We start from the raw sequence: 23529 nt of genomic DNA on the forward strand, positions 1-23529 counted from the left end.
TGTCCCTACAGGTCAGAAGAGGGCACCAGATCTCATTATAAGTGGTTGTGAGCCACCATGTGGTTGCTCGGAATTGAACTCAGAACCTCTGGAAAAGCAGTCGGTGCTCTTAACCACTGAGCCATCTCTCCAGCCCACATACACAATGCAATCTTAAAAGCTGAGATTACTTATTCTGTGTCTCCCACAAATACCCACATTTGCAAGAACTACTTAAAAGCAAGAAGAGTAGTCTCCCTCTGATTAAAGCCTTCCACTGCAGGATGTGTCTCTCACCCAGCCACTTGGGATCCTGAAAAGGAGTCCTGGCTTGCCCTGGATGAATGTGGACAGCCCAAGTTATAAATATGGGTCTCCCGTGTCTGCACGGGAAGGAAATGCAAAACATTCGAAGTTCCAGTAGGCTAAATACTCTTTGTGATCCAGGATCACCCACAAGGCATGAGAGTGTTTCCTGTGGCAGGCAAGGGTGTAGCAATGTGTAACACACACAGTTCCTGCCACTCATCACCTGCTGACACTCGTTTCATAACATCCGGCACATTCCTGGTGTCATTACAAAAAAGAAACGAGCCAACCGGTTCTCCCCTCCCTTAAACTCTTTCGCAGCCTGACTGGCTAAACCAAACAAACCGCTGGAACCGGCCAGAGTTTCAAGTCAGTGACCTACTCGGGTGGGCAGGACCTGCGCCCCAGGGTTGGAGAGGGCGGGGCTCCAGGGGGCGAGGGACACAGTGGGCAGGACTTTGGGGGCGGGGCCCTGGGGCGAGCCTCTGAGCTGTCTGGTCGAAAAGGAAAATCCCCGAGGCCTAGGCTGTTTGCACGGTCGACCTCGCTGTTTCGTGGCTGCAATGGCCATGGTCGCAGGCCTAAGGGCCTTTGGGGTGAAGGGGACCAGCTGGCTCTGGCGCAGCCGGTGGGCCCCTCTCTCCGCCGCCGGCTTCTGCAGCCCGGGGTCAGCAGCAACCGCGAGGCCGGAGTCGGAGCCACGGCCCACTAGCATGCGACAGCTGGACGGAATCAGGTCAGCCTGCGGGCAGTGCCAGGGCTCTCCCCCTGGAGTTGGGCGCCAGGACTCGGGATAAACAGGCCTCGCCGCCACTAACCCTGAGTTATCAGTCACTGCTCGTCTTTTAGATTTCATTTCGAAGAAAAGAAATATTTGGTGGAGGAATCCTTGCACACAGAGTTTACAGGTGTCCTTTCCCTGTGCACGCTAGTGCAATGCACGCCTAAGGGTTGTAAGTGCAGCTGCCTGGTGGCCCCCTGAGCCCTCAGAGCTACCGTGCCCAGTCGCCAGTCATTTCTGAACATTTCTGCTGGTGTGGGCAGCATAAGCACCCCACCCACTGTTGCTATGGTCTCCAAGAAAACCCACCACGAAAGAGATCCATGGTCTTTACAAACTTTGGCAGGCTCCAGAGTAAGGGCATACCGAAGTGCAGGGTGGGAGCGGGTCACTAAGTAGGATAAAGGGCACAACATCCTGTTCTCTGCCCTTTCGTGCAACAAGCCTAAAAGCCTTAAGGATAAATCAGTGCACACCCTGGACCATGAGTAATGACGACCCTTTCAGGCCTGACCGTTTGCCTGGCCAGGACAAGGCTATGAAAGGAAACCGGTTTCCATGTTCAAGAGTTACAGTTTTGTATTCTGCAACTCCAGTAAATAGGCTTTCTTAATCCTAGAAGACCATGTCTAACTTTCTAATCTGCGCCTAAAGTCTTAGGTGGTCCCCCAAAAGGATGGAGAGCCAGTCTCTGGCCTTCAGCTTTTCCCAAATCTTCCCTTCAGCTACCCTCTCTACCCCTGCTGCCTTAGCCGGGCTTAGCACACAGGTGTGCAGATACTGGAGCAGGGCGCTCCCCTAACACCCCACAGACAACATTGAGTGGCCACCACAGGGAGGCATTTTAGGGGCTCAGTTAACTAAAGTGTATCTTAAAAGGGGTAATCCATTCCCTATGGACTCTTTGCTCATCAACAAAGATAGAGACACTCCCCCAAGAAAGCCAGAGGAGAGCTCTGAAGTGTAGGGCCCACATAGAGGCCTTTCTTTCCAAGTTTAAGGAACAGCTCTGCTTCTGAAAATATGATCATAATCTGGGTGTGGAATCGAGACTTGTAATCCCACTATTTCAAAGGCTGATCCTGAATTCAAAGTACACCAGGACTACATAGCAAGTTCAAGGCCAGCCTGAGCTACATAGTAAGACTAATCACCTCTGCCCCCCAAAAAACAAAGTCTGGTCATATCTGATCAAAAATTCTAGCAAAAGATAGGAGACTGAGTCCTTCAGAATTAAATATGAATTGGGAATCGTAAAGGGGGGGATGATGAAACCAATTGATTGTAAATCATAGGAATCCTATATTAAGATTCTCCCTGAGTCAAGCATTAGAGCATTTCTATTTTAAGCGCTAAGCAGGTGGGCTTGTGCAACTCACTCACTTCAGTGGTCCCCTTTTAAAGCTGTGCCACAGAGCAATAAACGCTGTCATGCCGTGAGAGCCCAGCTAGGAAATAAGTGCTGTGTCAGGCACTCGACGTTATTTCTAAATCACACAGTGACCTGCAAGGTGGTGATACCCCTCCCTCTTCACAGAGGCAGTCAAGTGCAGAGACGCCTGTCAGGAGGTAGGTGAGTCAGCAGCCTAAAAGAGATCTCCTCTGCCTCCCAAGTGGTTTCCACTCAGGTGCCATCAAAGTAGAGTGGACCTATGAGACAACTCCCATCCACCACATTCAGCAGCATTAGCCATGAAAAAATAAATGGTATTTTACAATGATGATCTTCAAGCTCGTTGGAGCATTTATAGGGACCAGATTTTACCAGTACACGGTTGTTGCCTTGGGAGAAACCTCATCAGGAGGAAATTTCTCCTGCTGGGGTATGTATAGCTGAAGCTCTCAGCTTAAGGCATTCCATACTTGGAACTAGGATAACCATTGGGAGGGCAGAGCCTGGCGAGAGGAGGTGATGTCCTGTGAAATAAGGGAGAGTTGCATAGCAATGCAAAATGACTTTCAGGCTCCCGCGTGGGGGACTGAACCTGCTCAGAGAGGGGTGGGTTGGGAGAGGAAAGTGCCCAGTGCACACCTTGGTGGAGCCAGGCGGCCAACGTCATGGTGAACGCAGAGATGCAGAGCTCTGGAGAGAGGCGTGCACTAGGGTCAGGGGACTGGGAGACACCAGCACGGAGGGAGCAGTCGATGGTACGGCCACCTCTGACATTGCCTGGGCCGTGTGCATGGAACACAGAGAGGGCAAAGGATGGAACCGAGTGTCTCCTGCCAGAACCCGGGAGCCCCCATAAAAGCAGGCAAGAAGAGGCCAGAGAAGAATGAGCCCCTCCCCTGAGAAGACTGTTTCCCAAAGGAGGGAGGGGTGCAGGGGGCCGGTGCATCTGGTCCTGACAATCAGATGGCCCACCGAGAAGGGTGTCAGTGGACTAGTGGGACAAGAAGTGTGCACGTGGGGTCACAAGTGAGAACTGTCTGACTGTGTGTCAGGAAAGATGAATGGCATCCACAGGAAGCAGATACCACCCAACAGCAAGGTTCCACTGGGGCTGGAACATTTGGGGCTGGAACATTTCTGTGCAATTTTGCTTAAGGCCTTAGAATTTAATTTAAGCTGACATAAATGCCGGGGTGGCAGCTTTTGTGTGTGTGCCTTACTCTCACATGTACGTGTTCATGTGTGTGTGCACTTGCATGTGTATGTGGAAGCCAGAAGACGAACTGAGTGGCATCCCTCCCAGGCTGCCCACCTTTTCTTCTGAAACAGGTTCCAAAGTCTGTCCATCTCCACCAGCTTTAGGATTCAAAGTACATGTCACAATGCCTCACCAGGAAAAAAAAGATAGTTCTAGAAATGGAACTCAGGTTCTCATGCTTGCAAAGCAAGAGCTTGACTGAGCTATCTCCCCAGCCTTGGGGTGACAGGGTTTTCTGTTTGCCACCGTGAGCACAGTCATGACTCAGCTGAAAGGTTTCCACGACTTGTGCAGATAAAGGTCGCCGAGTATCAGCAGGTCAGCTGCATGTAAGTCCTGTACTTAGGAGAGAGGCTGTTTATGAGAAACAAACAAGCCTACAGCTACCTGGAAGCTGAAGCAAGACTGAGATGCTATCCCAAAAGGAATGGTTATTCTTACTGTGCTGAGATAAAGTCAGTCGTCAAAGTTGTTTTTTGTTTTTTGTTTGTTTTTTTTTTTTAAATCTCCTAAATGTTATTTATGGAGCATCCAATTGTCCATGTACCAATAAATTACCATATTCAGGAAAGAATGAAGGCTTAGAGCACGTGTGGGCGGAGACTGATAGGAAATATAAAGCATGTAATGAGAAGCTGGTCTGGTTCACTGCCCGTTTCTTAGGATAGCAAAAATAAGACATTTCTATGTAAGGCAGTAAGATGACGATACAGGTGGTCTCACTGTGAATGTGGGAGGTTTAAAAATAGCCAAGAGGTCCTTTGGGTGCCGGCTCTTTGCGAGATGCTACGTCTGTTGTATGGGTTTGTCTGTCTGCTCTTTGTGTATCATCTGTTCTTAGGCTGCACAAATTATCCTGCAGACCTACCCCACCAGAAACCCTTACAAATGCCGCAGCACGTGCACACTGGCAGCCAGCCTCCACTGCCTTTCCCTTGGGATGGGTGGGAGGAGACGGGGAGGGGGGAACGTCCATCCTTGGCTCCTTTCCTAACCTCATTCTAAAGGACACCGCCTGGAAATAAGTTGCCGGTAGGGCCTGTTTGTCAGATTCGCCTAGCCCTGCCACTGTCACTGAAACTCACATCCTCTGTGGGCACTCTTGGTGACTGTTGTGACTCACCTTGCTGTGGAGGTAGCAGTCATGTCTTTGACATGTGGGGAGAGGGAGGGAAAAGAGCAAAAACAAACCAAGGGACCAGAGAGAAAAGGCTAGCCTACCTTTCAGGTCATCTTTTTTTCTTGTTTTTCCTTGGCTGTCACTCCAGAGTGCTGACAGACCCTCTAAATTGGCGCTAAGCCCTGGCAGTTCTCTATTCTTGGGTTTCAAAATTGCTCCTAAATTAGAAAGGAATTGCAGGGGTCCTCGCTTGTTTTGACTGGTTCATGACCCAGGGACTATCTAATGCTTTTCACAGGAACATTGTCTTAAGCAATCCCAAGAAGAGGAATGCACTGTCACTGGCCATGCTGCAATCTCTCCGAAGTGACATCCTTCATGAAGCTGAAAGCAAAGACCTGAAAGTCATTATAATCGCAGGTATTTCTCTGAAGCCTGTTGTTAGTGGTCCGTGGTGCTCACATCAGGTTTCTCACATGTTGGTGAGCTGGGACTCCCTCCCTCCCTTCACTGGAGAACTGCTCTGACCCCCTTTGAAGAACTGAAAACTTCTGTCATGCTGTGGGCTCGGTCCTTGTTAACTGTGAGGACTGCAGCAAAGGCCTTCGCTCAGTGAAAGCATGGCTTCTCCTTGTCATCAAAACCAGACAGACAGTCTGGGAGCTGAGGAGATGGCTCAGCTGGCAAAGCCCTTAGCCTCACAAGTGCCAAGCCCAAATAAAAAGCTGGGCTTGGTCTTGCAAGCCTATAATCCCAGACATGGGGGGTGGGGGGATGCAAGGTAAGACAGGTGACTCCCTAGAGCTCGCTAACGTAGCCTAGCATACTTGGCGAAGTTCCAGGCCAATGAGGGACCCTGTCTCAAGGGAAAATGGGAGACACCTGAGCCATGACACCCAAGGCTGTGCTCTGCCTGCACATGTACATGTGCATATGTGCCCATCCACACATGAACGCATGTGCACACAGGATTAAAGAATCAGGGTTGGGATGCAGCTCAGTGAGAGAGCACTTGCCAGCACAGACAATCCTCAGACCACACACACAAAAATCAAGTTTAAAATAGAATTTTAAATGTAAAAAACTCAGGTTCTTTATGGGCCTTACAAGATGGCTTCAGTCACTAACCCCCTTCATAAGTCACTGGCAGCCAGCAGGCTGGCTATTGGGACAGCCGATTGGTTTGTCTTCTGTTTGCTAGATCTTGTTCATGTCCCAATCTGTAGTGTCATCTTTAATGGTGCCAAAAAGTGTGCCATGTTTTGTCCATTTCTTCCCTTCCTTTTTCCAATAAGATTTTTTTAATGTGTATGGATGGATATTTTGTGTATGTCTGTCTGTGTACCACTTTTGATGCCTGGTGTCTGCAGAGGCCAGAAGAGGGTCTCAGATCTCCCGGAACTGGTATGACAAGTAGTTGTGAGCTGCTGTGTGGGTGCTGAGATCAAAGTCAAGGCCTGTGGTAGAGCAGCCAGTGACCCTAACTGCTCAGCCATTTCGCTAGCCCCTCTCATAGAAATTTTTATAGAGCGATCATTTTGAAGCTGGAGAGGTGGCCCGGAGGTGAAAAGCAATTACTACTCTTACAGCGGACCTGAGTTTGGTTCCCAGCACTCATGTTGGGTAGCTCACACCCACCCCATAACTCCAGCTCCAGGAGATCCAGGGCCTCTGGCCTCCAAAGGCACCTGCACTCACATGCACATACCCACACACAGACACAGACACATAATTAAAAGTAAATTCTTAAAAAAAAATAAAATCACTCCATGCATATTATGATGGTATAATAAAAACCACACCAGCACCCTCATGCACCCCGAGAAAAATACAGCAGACACTGTTGGCTGACGCTTTGTTGGTGTGAGCATCAGAGTTTCCTGAGATACTCCGAGCTACCTTCTTAGCAATGGCCAAATAGGAATTTTCACCTGTTTTGTATGGTGATGGGGAAAAGAAGTTGGAATTAGTAGCTTGCAGTAGGCCTATGAGGTGTAACCTGGGCACAGCAAAAAGCCAGCTCACATCTTGTAAAAGCAGGCTAATGTTGCCTGTCACAAGGGGAATGGGAGGGAATGTTCTCACTTATCAGTGGAATGTCATTTTGTTAAGGATAATGATGGCGGCAGCCACATCCTCAGCTCCTTTCTGTAAAATCAAGAGCTGGAGGTTCACACTCTGACCTATGCTGGATGAGAGGGGCATTGCTTAAGGCATGGCAGATTTCAGAGGACCTGCACAAGTAGATATACTTAGGCCAGACCGAGTGCAACGCTGACATCGTCAGACCAGACAGAGGTTCCTAAAAGGCGCTGATCCCAGAGTCTTCTTGTGGCACTGAGCTTTGCCACTGGGCCACCTCTGATTGTTGACGGTTTTTCCTTTTTTTCAACTGGAAACACGCGCAGCTGAGGGCCCCGTGTTTTCTTCTGGGCATGATTTGAAGGAGCTGACAGATGCGCAAGGCCGTGATTACCACACCGAAGTATTTCAGACCTGTTCTGAGGTAAGCTGAGGTGACAGCCCCCATGGTGATCATGAAAACCATTGTTATATTAAATACCAAGGCAGCCTTCTAGTTCCAGATAAGAGTCTATCCATGGGGCTTGCTTTAGAGAATGGCTATCAGACTCTCTGTAGTTATTGCTGAGCTCTTCATCCAAGCGATTATTTGGTTTACACCAGCAGTTCTCAACCTGTGGGTTGTGACCCCTTTGAGGGTCAAACGACTCTTTCACAGAGGTCACGTATCAGATGTCCTGCATATCAGACATTTACATTACAATTCATAACAGTAGCAAAATTACAGTGATGAAGTAGCAATGAAATAATTGTATGGTTGGGGGTCACCACAACATAGGAACTGTATTAAAGGGTCACAGCACTGGGAAGGTTGAGAACCACTGGTTTAGACTTCTAAGAAGTGACTGTGGGGGCTAGGGAGATGGCTCAGTGGCGAGATCACTTGCTGTGCAATCATGAGAGCCTGCATTTGGAGTCCCACATGGATGTGAAAACTAATCACGGCCAGACACATCTGTGAGGGATGACGGTACAGGAGACTCCTCAGGTTGCTGCTGCCAGAGTACCCCAAAACAGTGAGCTCTGGGTTCAGTGAGTGACTCTGCCTTAAGGGAGTACAGACTGATAGAGCAGGACACCAGACAGCCTCCTCTGGCCTCTGCATGTGTGTACATAGGTACACACACACACACACACACACACAGAAAGAGAGAGAGAGAGAGAGAAACAGTATTGTCAGTGGAAAAGAGGGCATTCATAAATAGAAATAATTACAATTCTTTTAAATTTTTTTTAAATACAGATATTTGTGTTTTAATTTTACACATCAGCCATGAGTTCCCCTGTCCAACCCCCTCCCGCCCCCGCCCCCGCCTTCCCCTCAGCCCCTCACCCCCATTCCCATCTCCTCCAGGGCAAAGACTCCCCTGGGGATTCATTTCAACCTGGTGGATTCAGTACAGGCAGGTCCAGTCCCCTCCTTCCAGGCTGAGCCAAGTGTCCCCACATAAGCCCCAGGTTCCAAACAGCCAGCTCATGCACTAAGGACAGGTCCTGGTCCCACTGCCTGGTTGCCTCCCAAACAATTCAAGCTATTCAGTTGTCTCACTTATCCAGAGGGCCTGATCCAGCTGGGGGCTCCACAGCCTTTGGTTCAATAGTCATGTGCTTCCATTCATTTGGCTATTTGTCCCTGTGCTTTTTCCAATCTTGGTCTCAACAATTCACGCTCTTACAATCCCTTCTCTTTCTCGCCAATTGGACTCCTGGAGCTCCACCTGGGGCCTGGCCGAGGATCTCTGTATCCACTTCCATCAGTTATTGGATGAGAGTTCCAGCACAACCGTTAGGGTGTTTGGCCATCTGATCACCAGACTAGGTCAGTTCGGGCTTTAACTCTCAACCATTGTCAGTAGTTTAGCCAACCCTTCTAATTATCACCTCCAAAGGAGAAAATTAACCTCATCAATTTTATTTTCTGTATGTGGGGGTCCAAGGCTGACACCAAGTGCCTTTCTCAATTGCTTGTGTTTTGAGGTTGGGCTCTCACTGAAGGGTAAACTCAGGGATTAGGCTAGACTTGCTGGCCAGTGAGCTTCAGGATTCTCCAGTATCCATCCCCTCCCCACCCATACCCCACACCCCCAGTGCTGGGATTGCAGGTACATTGGGGACAAACTCAGTCCTCACGCTTGCTCTTGCGCAGTAAGCACTTTATGGACTGACCCCTCTCCCCGGCGGCTCAGGTACATTCTTGAGCACAAACTGTTTCTTTTGCCATTCAAAAAAACCATAAGCAGATCAACTTATCATTTTCTCACTTCATGGCGGGACAAAAAGAAAAAAGGTGATTCGTTTTCAGTTTTATGGAGGAGTAGAAACAAACCAGAGCGTGGACACAGGGTGTCAATTGTTATAGAAACAGGGTCTCAAGTAGCTCAGGCTGGCCTTGAAGTTGTTACATAGCCAAGGCTACTTTTGAACTCTTGATCTTCCTGCCTACGCCACCCAGGCACTGGCGTTGTAAGTGTGCCTCATTCATTTGGCAGAACTAAAAGATTTGGATCTCTTGTTTCATACATTAGCAATGTTTGCACAGTATCCTATTTGGTTTGCCAATGTTTGATGCTTTCAAAATCATTTTCCCACTAGGGCTGGAAGTCAGTCATAAAGCATCTACCTATCATATAGAAGGCCCTGAGTTCAGTCCACTACACTGAAAAAAAAAAAATCATTTTCTACCAATTCCCAGTATACTTGGCTAAAATAGAAAAATATCTAAAAGAACCAGTACATGCCTTGTAACCTCCTGAGTGCACCTGCTTTTTATCTGTCTGCTGCAATATCTGGATGAACAGAGACCTGAACAGGTCAGCAGAGGGCTGGCTATATGGCAGTTCAGGCTTCTTCAAGAGGTAAAGGCCTGGTTTCTTGGAAGCTTCTAGCCCATTCATGCCTCTGGCTCATCAGAAAAGATTCAGTGCATAAATAGGACTTAGTCCTAAGCATCAAGCAAAAATTCAAGGATACTGGTTCTTTTGAATATTTCTTTTTTGTTTGTTTGTTTGTTTTTGTTTTATTTTGTTTGTTTTTTTTTTTTTGGTTGGATTTTTAGAGATAGGTTTTCTCTGTGTAGTTTTGGTGCCTGTCCTGGATCTCGCTCTGTAGACCAGGCTAGCCTCGAACCCACAGAGATCTGCCTGGCTATGCCTCCCGAGTGCTGGGATTAAAGGCATGCACCACCACTGCCTGGCTCTTTTTGTTATTTTTAATATGTATATGTGTGTGGAGGTACACATGATTGCAGGTGCCACAGAAACCAGAGACAGTGGATCCCCTGGAAGCAGTCACAGGCAGTGTGGGCCACCCAGCATGGGTGCTGGGAACTGAACTCTGGAAGAGCAACTCAAGCTTTTAGCCGCTGAGCCATCACTCTGGCCCTGAGTGCTGTTTTCTAACGATAATTCTGTGACACTCAAACCATCTTGGACAAATGTGGACAGCAGGAACTTTGTAAAATTCCAGCTTCCTAGTGTGATCAGAGAGCAGCGTGAGCCAAGGCTTCACCGTCCATGCACAGGACAGTCAGATTCTAAAGGCCAACAGACACCTGCCTTGGCTTGGCTTGGCCTCTCTCAGCCAGAATACGATTGTTATGACCACAAATTCTGCTTGGCAGCTAATGATTTACCAATCAAGAGGACAAACACAGAGAATGTGAGGAACTAGTTATGGAAGAGCTTAAGGGACTTTCTGGGCACTGACAGGGTGGCCTAAAGACTCATTTCTTGTCTCTCTTGGTCCAGTGCACTGACAGCTGGAGTGTCTTTCCCTGAAGACCCTCCTTTCTCCCTATCCTCACCAACGAGGTGAGAGTGGACTGCTTTAGAAAATAATGGGGGGAAAAGAAACTAATGTGGACCCTCAGTGATGCCGTTCTGTGAGGCCAGGGCAGAGCTCAGCAACGCCACCATTTGGAGTGGTCAGAACCGGAAGCAGTCCTTAGTTCCGGGACATTAGAAGGGCGGTGTCAGTTCTTGACTCCCATGGCATTGATTATCCTGGCTTGTTTTTTTGTTTGTTTGTTTTTCAATATAAGTTCCCTTTGTCTTTTCTGAACTGCCCTCTGGCTTCATTTAAAATATTTTGATTGATGAAAATAAGTATGCATTATAGAAGATTTTTAAAATTTAAAAAACAAAAGATACTCTTACTATATTATAACCACACCAACCCATAAGAGTTTAATGTTTTGCTATATTCACTTTTATTGATTTTCCCTAAGCACATAATTGTTTGAATGATCTTAGGTGGCTTTGCTTATAGTATACAGCTGTGTATATTACCTGATTATAACTGCATGCCTAGGAAGCCAGGTAGTGTTTTCTAATATACTCCAGGTTTGCTAACATATGTAACTGCCATGTTGTGTTAGGTAGGGCTGACATTATACCCATCTTAGTGCTGAGAAAACTGAAGGGTCATGTGGCTTGTTCAGAGTTATTAGGTAGTGAGTAGTTACAGACTGGGCATCAAATCCTAGCGGGCTTGCGCCATATCACCGTATAAGCTCTAAATCACCCAAATGTTTTATTTTCCTCCTTGGAAATGTTCATTTCACTGTTCATGTATTAAGTAGCTGTAGTTCAGTGTGCACAGCTACTGTATTGTCAGCTTCACATTGCTCTAAAGAAATAACTGAGGCAATGAATCTACGTTTTAAAAAATGGGCTTTGACATTCAAATTTAAGATATGGTAACTCGAGGCAGGGCATGGAGGCACACGCCTTTAATCCCAGCACTCAGGAGGCAGAGGCAGGAAAATCTCTGTGAGTTCAAGGCCAGCCTGGTCTACAGGGCAAGTTCTAGGCCAGCCAGGGCTACTCAGAGAAACCCCCGTCTCAAACACACAAAGATCTGTCGCTCTGTTGTTCTGAGCTTGTTGATGACAAGGGGAAGACATGCATGTAAAAAAAAAAAAAAACTACGCAAATCCCAAATCAGGAAGCAGTGAAAAAGGGAGATAAGGAGATCAAGAGCCCACCGTTCCTTTACATTTTTTTAGATTTATGTTTTTAACTATTTATAAAACTTTTAAGTTTTAATTTACTTCAGCTTTTCCTTTTTTTAAAAGATTTATTTATCTATTATGTGCAGTGTTCTGCCTGCATGTCTGCCTGCAGGCCAGAAGAGGGCGCCAGATCTCATTACGGATGGTTGTGAGCCACCATGTGGTTGCCGGGGAACCGAACCCAGGACCTCTGGAAGAGCAGCCAGTCCTGTCAACCTCTGAGCCATCTCTCCAGCCCCTAAGTTGATTTTTATTTTCTGTGTATGAGTGTTCTGTCCTCAGGTATCTAAGTGCACCGTGTGTGTGCAGCGTGCAAGGAGGTCAGAAGAGGGCATCAGTACCTGTGCAACTGGAGTTAGAGATGGTTGTGAGCCACTGTGCGGGTGCTGCCAAGTGAACCCTGGTCCTCTGCAAGAGCAGCAAGTGCTCCTTTTTACCCCAATTCCTTTTGAGAGAATGTGCCAATGGCCTAAGGACCTCCCCAAAGACCCACTCTCCCTCGCTCAATGATCCTGATGATACCACCCTGAGATAAAACTTTAATGTGTGGTCTTTTGGAGAACATCCACCCAAGCCATAGTAAGCATTTACTTGTAAATTTGTTTGATTTGTTATCATCATCATCATCATCATCATCATTATTATTATTATTGAGAGAGAGAGAGAGAGTGTGTGTGTGTACGTGTGTGGGGGAATGGTGTGTGTGTGTGTGTACGTGTGTGTGTACGTGTGTGTGGGCACTCATGCCATGACACAAACATGGAAATCAGAAGACAGCTAACGGAATCACTTCTCTTCTTCCACCTTTATGTGGTTTGTGGCTTTTGAACTCAAATCACCAGGCTAGCTAGTGTGGCAAGCGCTTCACCCACTGAGCCGTCTCACTGACTGCCTGTTTACTCATTTTTGTACACTTGAATCATTTCTAGTTTCTTCTGCTGTAAGGTAATGATCTGGCGAACAATTTGACCATAGAGTTCTATCTATTTCCGAGTTCTTATAAGTAGGATTCCTGGACCAGAGGTATAAGAGAACAGTGCTCAGAATGAAGGAAAACCTTTTTTTCTTTGCAACAAGACTTTCGAGTGCTCCTGAGTCCTTCCTGTCATTACTCCGATTCTCCCTAGGAACAAGACCCATCACGCACCTGCCTTCTATGAAAGGCAGGAGCCAAGTATGTTCACAGGCAATTCTGTATGCAGTTATACATATGTGCATTTTTCTGGGAAGAGAGTAGTTAACATTTATCAAAGTCTTAAAACATGACCCTTACCCTCCCAAAAGCATAAAAAAAAAAGCTACTATCAAATATTAAGGGATTCCCTTAAATACACAAGCATGACTCTTTAATGATGAGGATGGGTTTGGAGAAAGGCATGGGTAGATGGTTTCATAATTCAGCCAACAACAGACTGTCCTTATACAAACATTGACAGTACAGTCTACACTACATGCATATGGTACAGACGAGATAACCTGCCCCACTCAGGCAGCATAGCATACAGACAATAAAGCCCATTTGACAACGTTCCAGAGTGTGTGGTATATAGATGGGCCAGCTCTGCAAACTTGGTTACATTCCTTGAAGATGGTAAAGCCAGCTTTATACCTAGAAAATATAACATAGATATGGAAAGTCTGTTCCACACCTATGATATGTGGTATATAGACAGTAAAGCCTAAAAGCCTGCTCCATGCCAGGCCACATGGTATATAGAGGCGAAAGCCTACTCTACATCAAAAAATGGTAGAGCCAGCTCCACACAAGGCCACATGGTATATAGAGGGGAAAGCCTACTCTACATCTAAACTAATAACATATAAATGGTAGAGCCAGCTCCACACCAGGCCACATGGCAAATAGATTTTTGTTGTTGTTTTTTCCAGACAGGGTTTCTCTGTGTAGCCTTGGCAGTCCTAGAACTCACTCTGTAGACCAGGCTGGCCTCAAACTCCATCTGCCTCTGCCTCCCAAGTGCTAGAATTAAAGGCGTGCACCACCATCATCCAGCAGTAAGTAGATTTTATACGAGGTTAAATCACGTCCAGGCGAACACGAGCTGTATGGGACAGCCACCAGTGTAGTAGAATATGGCAGCCAGTCTTCCAGGACACTTTTTTAAAAAGTAGAAGGAATACCCTCTAGAGTGACTGTTTTTCCAGACAGGGTTTCTCTGTGTAGTCCTGGTTGTTCTGGAATTCACTCTGTAGACCAGGCTGGCTTCAAACTCACAGAGATCCACCTGCCTCTGCCTCTGCCTCCGGAAAGCTGGGATTAGAGGCGTGTGCCACCACCACTGGGCCTACAGTGACTATTTTTAAAATGTGTATTCATAAAATCTTGGGTGGCTGAGGCAGGGAGATCACAAATCCAAGGCCTCCCTGGGCTATAGAGTAAGTTTGGAAGCCAACTTGGGCAACTGGGTGAAAATTTGTCTCAGAATATAACAGAAGGGCCGGGGATGTGATGCAGTGATAGGCACAAGGTCCTGTGTTCTGTCCTCAGCACACCAAAACCAAAATCTAACATCACTAACACTCAACACTGCACTGTAGTGTTAGGGTGGGTGGTCACTTATGTGGTAGGAATTTTCAGTCCCGTCGTAATCTAGATTCCATTCTCAGGAACTCCAGCCACCACTTTTGAGACAGTGTCCCTCTCTGGCCTGGTGCTCCCCAATTAGGCTAGGCCATCTGGCCAGTGGTCCCCAGGAACCCTCCTGTCTCCACCTCCCTAGTGCTGGGGTTATAAGCATAGGCCTCCATGCCAGGCTCTGTGTGTGTGTGTGTGTGTGTGTGTGTGTGTGTGTGTGTGTGTGTGTGTGTGTGTGTGTGTGTGTGTGTGTGTGTGTGTGTGTGTGTGTGAGAGAGAGAGAGGGAGGGGGATTGAACCAAGGACCTCACACCAAGCACTTACCTACTGAGTTAACTCCCCACCCTTGCCATCATAATTGTCTAGGACCATTGTGGTGCTATTGCGTTCCCAGAAATATTGTGTATTGCCCGAAATAAACTCATCTGGGGTCAGAGAACAGGACGGCCACAATATTAAACATGAGGATAGGCAGTGGTAGCACACGCCTTTAATCCTAGCATTTCAGAGACAGAAAATACCTCTGGGTCTCTGAGTTCAAGGCCACATTAGAAACAGCCAGGCAAGGTGACAGACGCCTTATATCTCTTTCTCAGAAGCTTGCAATTTGAGGAAATAAGACCAGCTGAGGAACTGGCGAGGTGAGGAAACTGTGGCTTGTTCTGTGTCTCTGATCTTCCAGCATTCACCCCAATAATTGGCCTCAGGTTTGATTTTATTAATAAGACTTTTAAGATTCATGCTACAGACCATCATCATATGTACAGTTTGTACTTGACCAAAAACATTGTTATAAGTGCCCGACTATGTAATTGGTTATTTTAGGGGGAAATAACCGACAAATATCAAATGTTTAGGAATATAAAAGACAAGTTTCCCAGGCAAAACTCTTCAGATCTGTGAAGGTCGTTTTCTTTCAATTGCTGCCTTGGGGAAAAGCCCAGATGTAGTTCCTATCTCCCCTCCCAACTTGCCAAGGTTCAAAGAGCAATAATTTAGAAATCGAAGTTGCCATGGCAACACAATCTGTTTAGAGTGTCAAGAAAAAAATAAGCTTCAAATATGTTAGAGCTCTGGCCCTTCATGGTGGTGGGGGTCACGCGAACATGACTGTCTCTCTCCTCTCTGTGCCAAGGGCTCTGTCCCAGGAATTTTGCTTATTTTTATGACAGTAGGGTATCCCCCTCCCCACTCTGATGGAACTGAGAGAGTATACTCTGCAGCATGGGAATTTGAGAAGTAATTACTAGGAAAATTGCCTTCAGGTCCCCTTCCCACCTTCATTTTCCAAGGAAGCACCAAATGCCAATTTCAGACTTTTAACACCCAGAGCTGTGAAGAGCTGACAGTTTGTGAAGGGGTTTGCTTGCTCCCTAGAAACAAAGCCCCATGGTTCTCCATCAGCGTACTGGGGAGGCAGGAGGTGTGAGGAGGCAATGGGCTCAGATCCACTGCCACCAACTTCCCATCATTCTCTGGCTTTAGGTGAATGGCTCCCCACCCACCCAGCTTCATGTTCTTGTTGCTAAGTAGGGCTCTTTGTTCATGGGTTTCCAAAACACCAAACCCTGCAAGTCTCCTTCATTGTGGAGACGCGACGCAAGTGGACAGGGCTCCGCGTCTTCCCCAGACTCTGATGAACTAGTACACGAGAAACATGCTCTGTGGAGTCAGTCACGTGAGATGGCAGGTTCACAGCTCTTCACTCTTCATGGAAATGGAATGGGTGGGGTTTTTTGCTTGTTTTTTGTTTTTGTTTGTTTCTTTGGTTTTTCGAGACAGGGTTTCTCTGTAGCTTTGGAGTCTGTCCTGGATTAGCTCTGTAGACCAGGCTGGCCTCGAACTCACAGAGATCCACCTGTCTCTGCTTCCCGAGTGCTGGGATTACAGGCGTGCGCCACCACCGCCCGGCTGAAATGGGTGTATTTGTCCTACAGGTCATGATGCTGATACGGAACCATCCGGTCCCCGTCATTGCCATGGTCAATGGCTTGGCCACGGCTGCTGGCTGCCAGCTCGTAGCCAGCTGTGACATTGCTGTGGCCAGTGACAAGTCCTGTTTTGCCACTCCTGGGGTGAACGTTGGGCTTTTCTGCTCCACCCCTGCGGTTGCCCTGGGGAGAGCAGTGCCCAGAAAGGTAAGGGAACTGCCTTTCAGTGCTCTCAGGTTGCAGAATCAGCTTAGGAAAAGTTTCTCCAAGGGAGTGGGGAAATGCTTGCCACACGAGCACGAAGACCTGAGTTCAATCCCCGGAATCCACATTAAAAAGTCAGGTGTAGTGGTGAACACTTGTAATCCTGCCTATGGGAAGGCAGACACAGGCCAATCCCTGGAGCTTGCTGGCTAGCCAGCGTAGGCAACTGGGTGAGCTCTGGCTCAGTAAGAGACCTTGTCCCATCTACACAAACAAACAAGATACATTGTACTTGAGAAACACTACCAGAAGTTAGCCTTGGCTTTTACACACACACACACACACACACACACACACACACACACACTCACTCACTCACTCACATTATCTATCTTCTATATCAAACACTCTGCCCAAAGGCCGCTAATGTTCCTTCTGTGCTGGGGAGGGGAGAGCTCACTGCTTGTTCCTGTAGCATCAAACACCAGGTGTCAGCCTGTGAACTTGCCACATTTTAATCTCACAAGCTCCTCAGTAGGACTCTTTAGGTTTTTCCTTTTAGGAAAGCATAGGCTTTGTGTAATCTTATTTGAAATACAATTGAGGCAGTTTTGGTACACGAAATGGCTGCCCAGGAGACATAATCAACAGCCTGCTGACACAGCGCCAGCCTCCAGGGGCTGAGACTGAATCTCTGGCTAATAACTTCTTGACAACCTTCCTCAGTCCAGACAGGACTTAAAGTTGCTGATTTACGGTGTTGAGTTTACGATGGTTAGACCAGGACTGTCCTGTCCATGCTGTGTGAATCTGCCCAAGGAGCAGCTGTATCTCAGGGCTGTCTTGTCGTTACAGATGACGGTCAAGTCCATTTCCCTTGTAAAGCTTTCTTCCTTCCGTGACCTCACAGAATAACGTTTAGTGAGCCTCCCCGAAGTGGAAGACAACAGTGCCTGTTCTAGGAAAAAGGCATTCTGTTCTCAGTGGGAAATCTGGGAAAGGAGGACCGAAATTATATATGCAGCAAGCAAAGAAGTAGCCTGATTCTTCTCATGGATTCTCTGGTTTTGAAATAACTACAAAAGTTAACAGTGGCTCACATGCCTGAGGCACAAAAGAAATGAGACCCAAAGGGAATCTAGTGGTAGAGCTGAGACTTTCCAGGGAGGCTTTCTTCCTTCCATGGAACCTTGTTACTTTCCACAGAAACGTGTGCTTGTGGGAAGATTCTGTGGTTACCTACACGCCAACGTGCTGACTGCAGGTACACGCTGCCACAGGTGATCGTCCGCTCAAGTGTCTTCCACAAGGGGGATGTTTGTGATAATTCTATGATAGGCATTTGCCTTAAGTGTATCCATATTTATTTAGTGACTATTTCTTAGGTCATTGCTTTGTTCCCAGACATTAAATCACAATATGTTACAGATCTCTTGTTAGACTCACAGACTGTCTTGTAACTGCAGATAAAACCATGAAGCCCTTCAGAGCTAGAAATTGCTGCACTGGTTTATTCTCTTCCAACATGTGACTTGCTGGAAGGTTCCATGGTCAAGGCATTTAAAACCTTTAAATCATTCCTATTATCAGGAACACTTTCTAAATCAGGGCTTATCAAAATTCCTAGAAACTTCATACTGTATTGTGTTTATCAAACTTTGCATCTGCTTTTTAAAACAGGGAGGAGAAATGTAGTCAAAATATCCCTTAAATTCCATGGAAGCCCAGTTCCCAGAACAGCATTGCACAATGTCCAGTGTGACAGATGAGGGGCAGGGACATTGTGTGAACCAGGATTGCTTTTTCCATCCCAAAGATATTTTTGTCAGGACAATCTGACCTGGGGCTGGGGAGAAGGCCCAGTCAGCAAAGAGCCCGCTCTCAAGCATGAGGACCCGAGTTAGATTCCAGAACCCAGGGATCAAAGCCTGGTAGTGCACACTTGGAATCCCAGAGCTGTGGAGGCAGAAACAGGAGCAGCAGTGAGGCTCATGGGCCAGCCAGTTCAAGCAACCAGCAACTTCTCTCCACTGAGGGCTCTGCCTCAAAAAACAAGGTGAACAACTCCGGAGAAACAACACCCAAGGTTGACTTCTGACCTCTGAACACACATGCACACATGCACCCACTCAAATGCGAACACACACACACACACACACACACACGCACACACACACCACAGATGTGCATGCAGGGTCACGTCCTACGTAGATCTCTGGTCTCTCTTCATGTTCTGACCCCAGAAGAAGACTGAATTTAAACAAACACACTGTGCACGTGCCCATGCATGTGCTGGTGATAAGCGACTGTCCCTGTATTTATCCACAGAGAAGAAGCAAGCAGCAGAAGCTTTTGCAAACTGTCCCGGACAGGAAGTCTCTGCCCTTTCCCATGGATTGGGAGAGCATGTGTTGGGCTCTAGTTCCCTCTGCTGGACACCCTAGGGAACTGCTCCATTGTGTTGGAAAGGAAAGACGGCTATTTGTCTACTGGGCAAAAGTCATAAAGTTGAGTCTACTGTGCCAGGACATGAATTATTCACCTTATTTTTAAAGTCTTTCTCTTCTGCATGAATTAAATAATGCATCTTCATTGTGCCATATAAATGCCCTGCTGGTTCCAGCTGCTTCCTTCCCCAGCCAGGGCTGGCCACACGCACTCAGAGGCAGTGCCTCAGGCAGTGGGTATCCCAGGAGAGCTGGAGAACCTGAGTCCCTTTCCCAACACCAGTCCCTTCACCACAGCAGAAATCCCCGAATCCATTTACCTGCCCACTTGACTGTGTGTTTACACACCTGCCAGTCTAACAGAGTGGGATTTAGAAGCTGGAAAGAAAGTTAGACCTCACTCAGACCACAGCCCCCAGAGACTCACACCTGACACATACTGTTCAGCAGTGATTTGTGTGCCCAGCATAACTTAGGAAATGCACTTGAAAAGTACCTAAGAATCTGAGTGACTTTTCTCAGGTTCCCAGTGAGATGAGGCCAGTGAGATGTGTCACCCACCTGTGGCACACCTAGTGGGCTTTGCAGCGTATCCTACCCTCCCCCACCCCATTTCTCGTCCTCACTGCAGCTCCTCTCTTCCTGAACTGCAGCTCCTCAGCTCGCAGTTCATCATCTCTGGGAGATAGATACCGTTGTCATAGCCCGAACGTGGTGTTCTCCCAAGTTCATGTGTTGAAATGCAACCACCAACGTGGCAGCCATCAGAGGTGGGGCCTGGGAAAGTGATCATTAGTTAGGTCAAGGGTAGAGCCTTCACGTTGGGATTAATGCCCATAGTAAAGCACCAGGTTGCTGACTCACCATTTCCTTCCCATGTAGGACACAGAGATATTCAGTCTCTGAACCTGGAAGCAGGGTTCTCACTGGACACAAAACAAAACAAAACAAAACAAAACAAAACAAAACAAAAACAAAACAAAAAAAAACAAAACAAAACAAAAACTACTGACTTGCCAACTTCTTAGGGTGACCAAAGAGCAGCTGCCCTGGACGGCAGTGTGAGTTGATGGGGGAAAGGTGAGGGTGTGTTTTTTTCTTGTTCATCCAAAGTTTCTGGGGAACACGCAATGTAGAAACTTGGACCCTAAGTTAAGACTGTGCAGCTTAGTTAGAAGATAGCCTGGTCTACAAAGCAAGTTCCAGGACAGCCAGAGGGCTCTGTTACAGAGAAATCTTGTCTTGAAAAATAAGAACAAACAATAACAACAAAGAGATGGTGTTGATTAGCTGGGAAAACTACCTGCTTTCCACAGTGAATGTCAGCCTCTAACCTCGTGAACAAAACGTCCGTCCGTCAACATGCTGTAAAAGTATATGGCTTCATCAGGCAGAGAAAGACACTGACCCCTAGAGGGGGGATGGACTCCGCAGGATGAATTAGGAACCCAAAGGCAGGCTAGAACTCCATCCAGCTCTTCTGACCTTTGACCTGCTCCAGGCAGGTTTTCCTTGAGTATGTGCAGTCGTTAAACCCCATTAATGCTTTCCTAGTCTTCCAGGATGAAGGAAGAGAATCCAGGATCGCAGAAACAGATGCGTATTGAGACATGTGTCCTTCTACAGTCCAGTATTTTGTCCTCAAACTTGTGAGCAGCACCCCAAAGTGCTCTGGGCTGACCTCTTTCAGCCTGTGCCTTAACTCCTAAAGATCTGCTGGGTCCCCTTCCCCCACTGTGTCCAGCCAGGCGCATCGAACAGCCAGCCATCTTGCCTCTGCCTGCTTCTTTCCCGTTCTCTTGGTTCTTTGTCTTAACAGCTGAGATCCTGGGACACATGCAGGGTCACAGTGATCTGTGTTTTGATACACTTTGTGTGAGATGGGGAGTGTGGCGATCAGAACCTGACTGCAGCCCGGAGACCAAGCAGAGGCCCCAGAACCAGATTCCAAAGACCAGACAGGAAAGTCTTCCCTTACCAGCAATGTGGTGCAAGGTTCCAAGACTGAGCTCCTGAGAAAAAGCCAGATGGAAACTGCAGTACCCTCTGACCTAGATGTACATCAACCATAACGTCCTTTGTGCTACACTCTGCTTGCCATCCTAGGCTCATTCGTTCGTTCATTCATTCATTCATAAATACGAAAGGTTGCTTGCACTTTGCAAAGCAGTCTGCTAATGCTAGGGATAATGAACAAATCACACATAAATTCCCACTCCCTTATTGGAGGTACTTGCTAGCAAATATAATCAACAAATATGTGTGTAAAGTATACAGTATACTGAATGGTGAAATGTGTAAAGGATGAAAGCGTAACAAGAAATGGGGATTGACTGAGAATTTTCACAAGGCATCAATGGAAGGGCTCACTGATAAGGTGGCAAGCAGGGAGCTTACCCCTGGGGGAGAACATTGCAGGTAGAAGGGGGAGCAAGTATGAGGACCCTGAAGTGAGAACACACTTGGTGTGTTTGAAAATGGCCACCAGGGCTTACAGAGAGGGAGAGGAAGCATCCTCACTCAGTGTCCCCATGCACCTACAGGCCCCTCTTTATAACATAAACTTGAAACTATGGATGCTGCTTTTTAGGGTTCTTAAATGAGGTCCAACACATGGTAGGATGCAGAATACATGACCTATGGAGAGGGGAGAGGTCATACCCATCCTCCTGCAACCTTGATCTCTGGGGAAGGCTTGTGGGAGGGCAACAATGCCCTCTCTTTGCCCCGTCTTGCCCACTTGAGCATCACAGTCATGCTAGGCTCTGTATCTGTATCCTTGAGGATATTTAAGGCCGTTCAGGCCCCCAGAGTGGAAGCTGCTCTTTGGGGTCCTGCTGAGGAAATGGGACCCATGGATATGTGTTCTTGTGGGAAGTGGCCCCTGTACTGGTTTGCAGGAGATTCTGAGCCTTATTCCGGCGGTATTCACAGTGGTCCTCCTCAAATGGGCTGTCTTCTGTGCGTGGCCTTTAAAGAGGTAGATGGAAGGGATCTCCTGGGTTGCCAGGGCCTACTCATCAAATCTGTGGTGCAGCAAGAGGACCCAGACGAGATTCCACCCGTTCTGGACCACTTGTATTTTCTTGGCTCTTGGCATCATCTGATCTTCTCCCTGACGGGAGTTAGGGGTTTTGACAACATCAAGGGGTGATGGATGGCATGTCACTTGGGGAAACAGCTATCTGGGCTGAGGCATGTAGGTAAGTCTGGAGAGTGACTGTCTCAGAACAGGGGAACAGGGATGGGGCTGCATGGGATATGAACTGTGCTTCACTGACCTCGCCTGTTCTTCCCTCAGGTGGCCCTGGAGATGCTTTTTACTGGGGAGCCCATTTCTGCTCAGGAGGCCGTCCGCCATGGCCTCATCAGCAAAGTGGTCCCAGAGGAGCAGCTGGAGGAAGAGACCATGAGACTAGCTAAGAAGATTGCCTCTTTGAGCCGCTCCGTGGTGGCATTGGGCAAGGCTACCTTTTACAAACAGCTATCCCAAGACCTTAGAACAGCATACTACCTCGCTTCCCAGGCCATGGTGGACAACCTAGGCCTGAAGGACGCGCAGGAAGGAATCGAGGCCTTCATCCAGAAGAGGAAGCCCATCTGGTCACCCTGAGCCAGCAGGACAAGCGCTGAGCTGATGGCCAGAGCCAGGAAGTCGCCCTGCCCTTTTTCTCTATCCAATCATGCTCTTGGTGGTAAGAGAAGACAGCCAGCCTTCTGACTCTGGAATTGGCTTCCCAGGGGGTGGTCTACATTAAAAGCCACGATTCTGTGGGAAACCAATACAGGGAGTCAGTGATGCTGGGTCAGTGGCCAGGTTAGTGAGCACTGGGGTATGCTGGCTGTGACAGAAAGCCCGGTACCTGACAGAGCCACCTGCACATGGGTGATAGTCAAGTGAGGCCTGAAGCAGGGATACCACACCCCCCTTCCTGTACTTTCCTTAAGGCGGAGTCTGTTCTGGTTGTTCATGACAACTTGAACATTTCAAACCTCCATGAGATCATCACCACACTGAAAATCTTCTTGATTCTATCAGGAAATAATCAATGCCTGTGGTCTTATGTGATCTGAATAATCTTATGTGATCTGAATAAATTAAATGTTCATAGAGCTGGGTCATTCCTTTCTAAGTCACGGCAAGCTAAGAAAAGAGCGAGCATTCTCTTTGTGTGCCCACTCTGATGGGCACGTAGCAAGGGCCACGTGTCTTGTAACGAACGTCCTTTGCCCTCCAGTTACTGCTAAGCCAGAGGATGACAGCAGATCAGAACAGTGAGAGGACCCAGAACAGGTAGTACCCATGAGTCACTTCCTCTAGACAGTTCTGAACTGTGCTGCACTCAGCTTCTGATAAACAAAACAAAACAAAACACAAACAAACAAAAACAACCCAGACTGACACCCGTCGCCGAGTTCTG

General features: G+C 47.5%; 1 protein-coding gene across 1 annotated transcript; it reads left to right on the forward strand.

Annotated features, from left to right (window-relative positions):
* The first annotated feature begins 764 nt into the window (after window positions 1–764).
* On the forward strand, window positions 765–23197 carry Echdc3 (enoyl-CoA hydratase domain containing 3). Its single transcript, XM_036188291.1, has 5 exons — window positions 765–1024; window positions 5139–5260; window positions 7249–7346; window positions 16464–16664; window positions 22410–23197. Exons 1-5 carry the CDS (start codon window positions 852–854, stop codon window positions 22719–22721), a joined length of 906 nt encoding a protein of 301 aa, XP_036044184.1. The 5' UTR covers window positions 765–851; the 3' UTR covers window positions 22722–23197.
* The last annotated feature ends 332 nt before the right edge of the window (window positions 23198–23529 follow it).

This window comes from Onychomys torridus, chromosome 5 (genome assembly GCF_903995425.1).
Source record: "Onychomys torridus chromosome 5, mOncTor1.1, whole genome shotgun sequence".
Classification (NCBI taxonomy): Eukaryota; Metazoa; Chordata; class Mammalia; order Rodentia; family Cricetidae; genus Onychomys; species Onychomys torridus.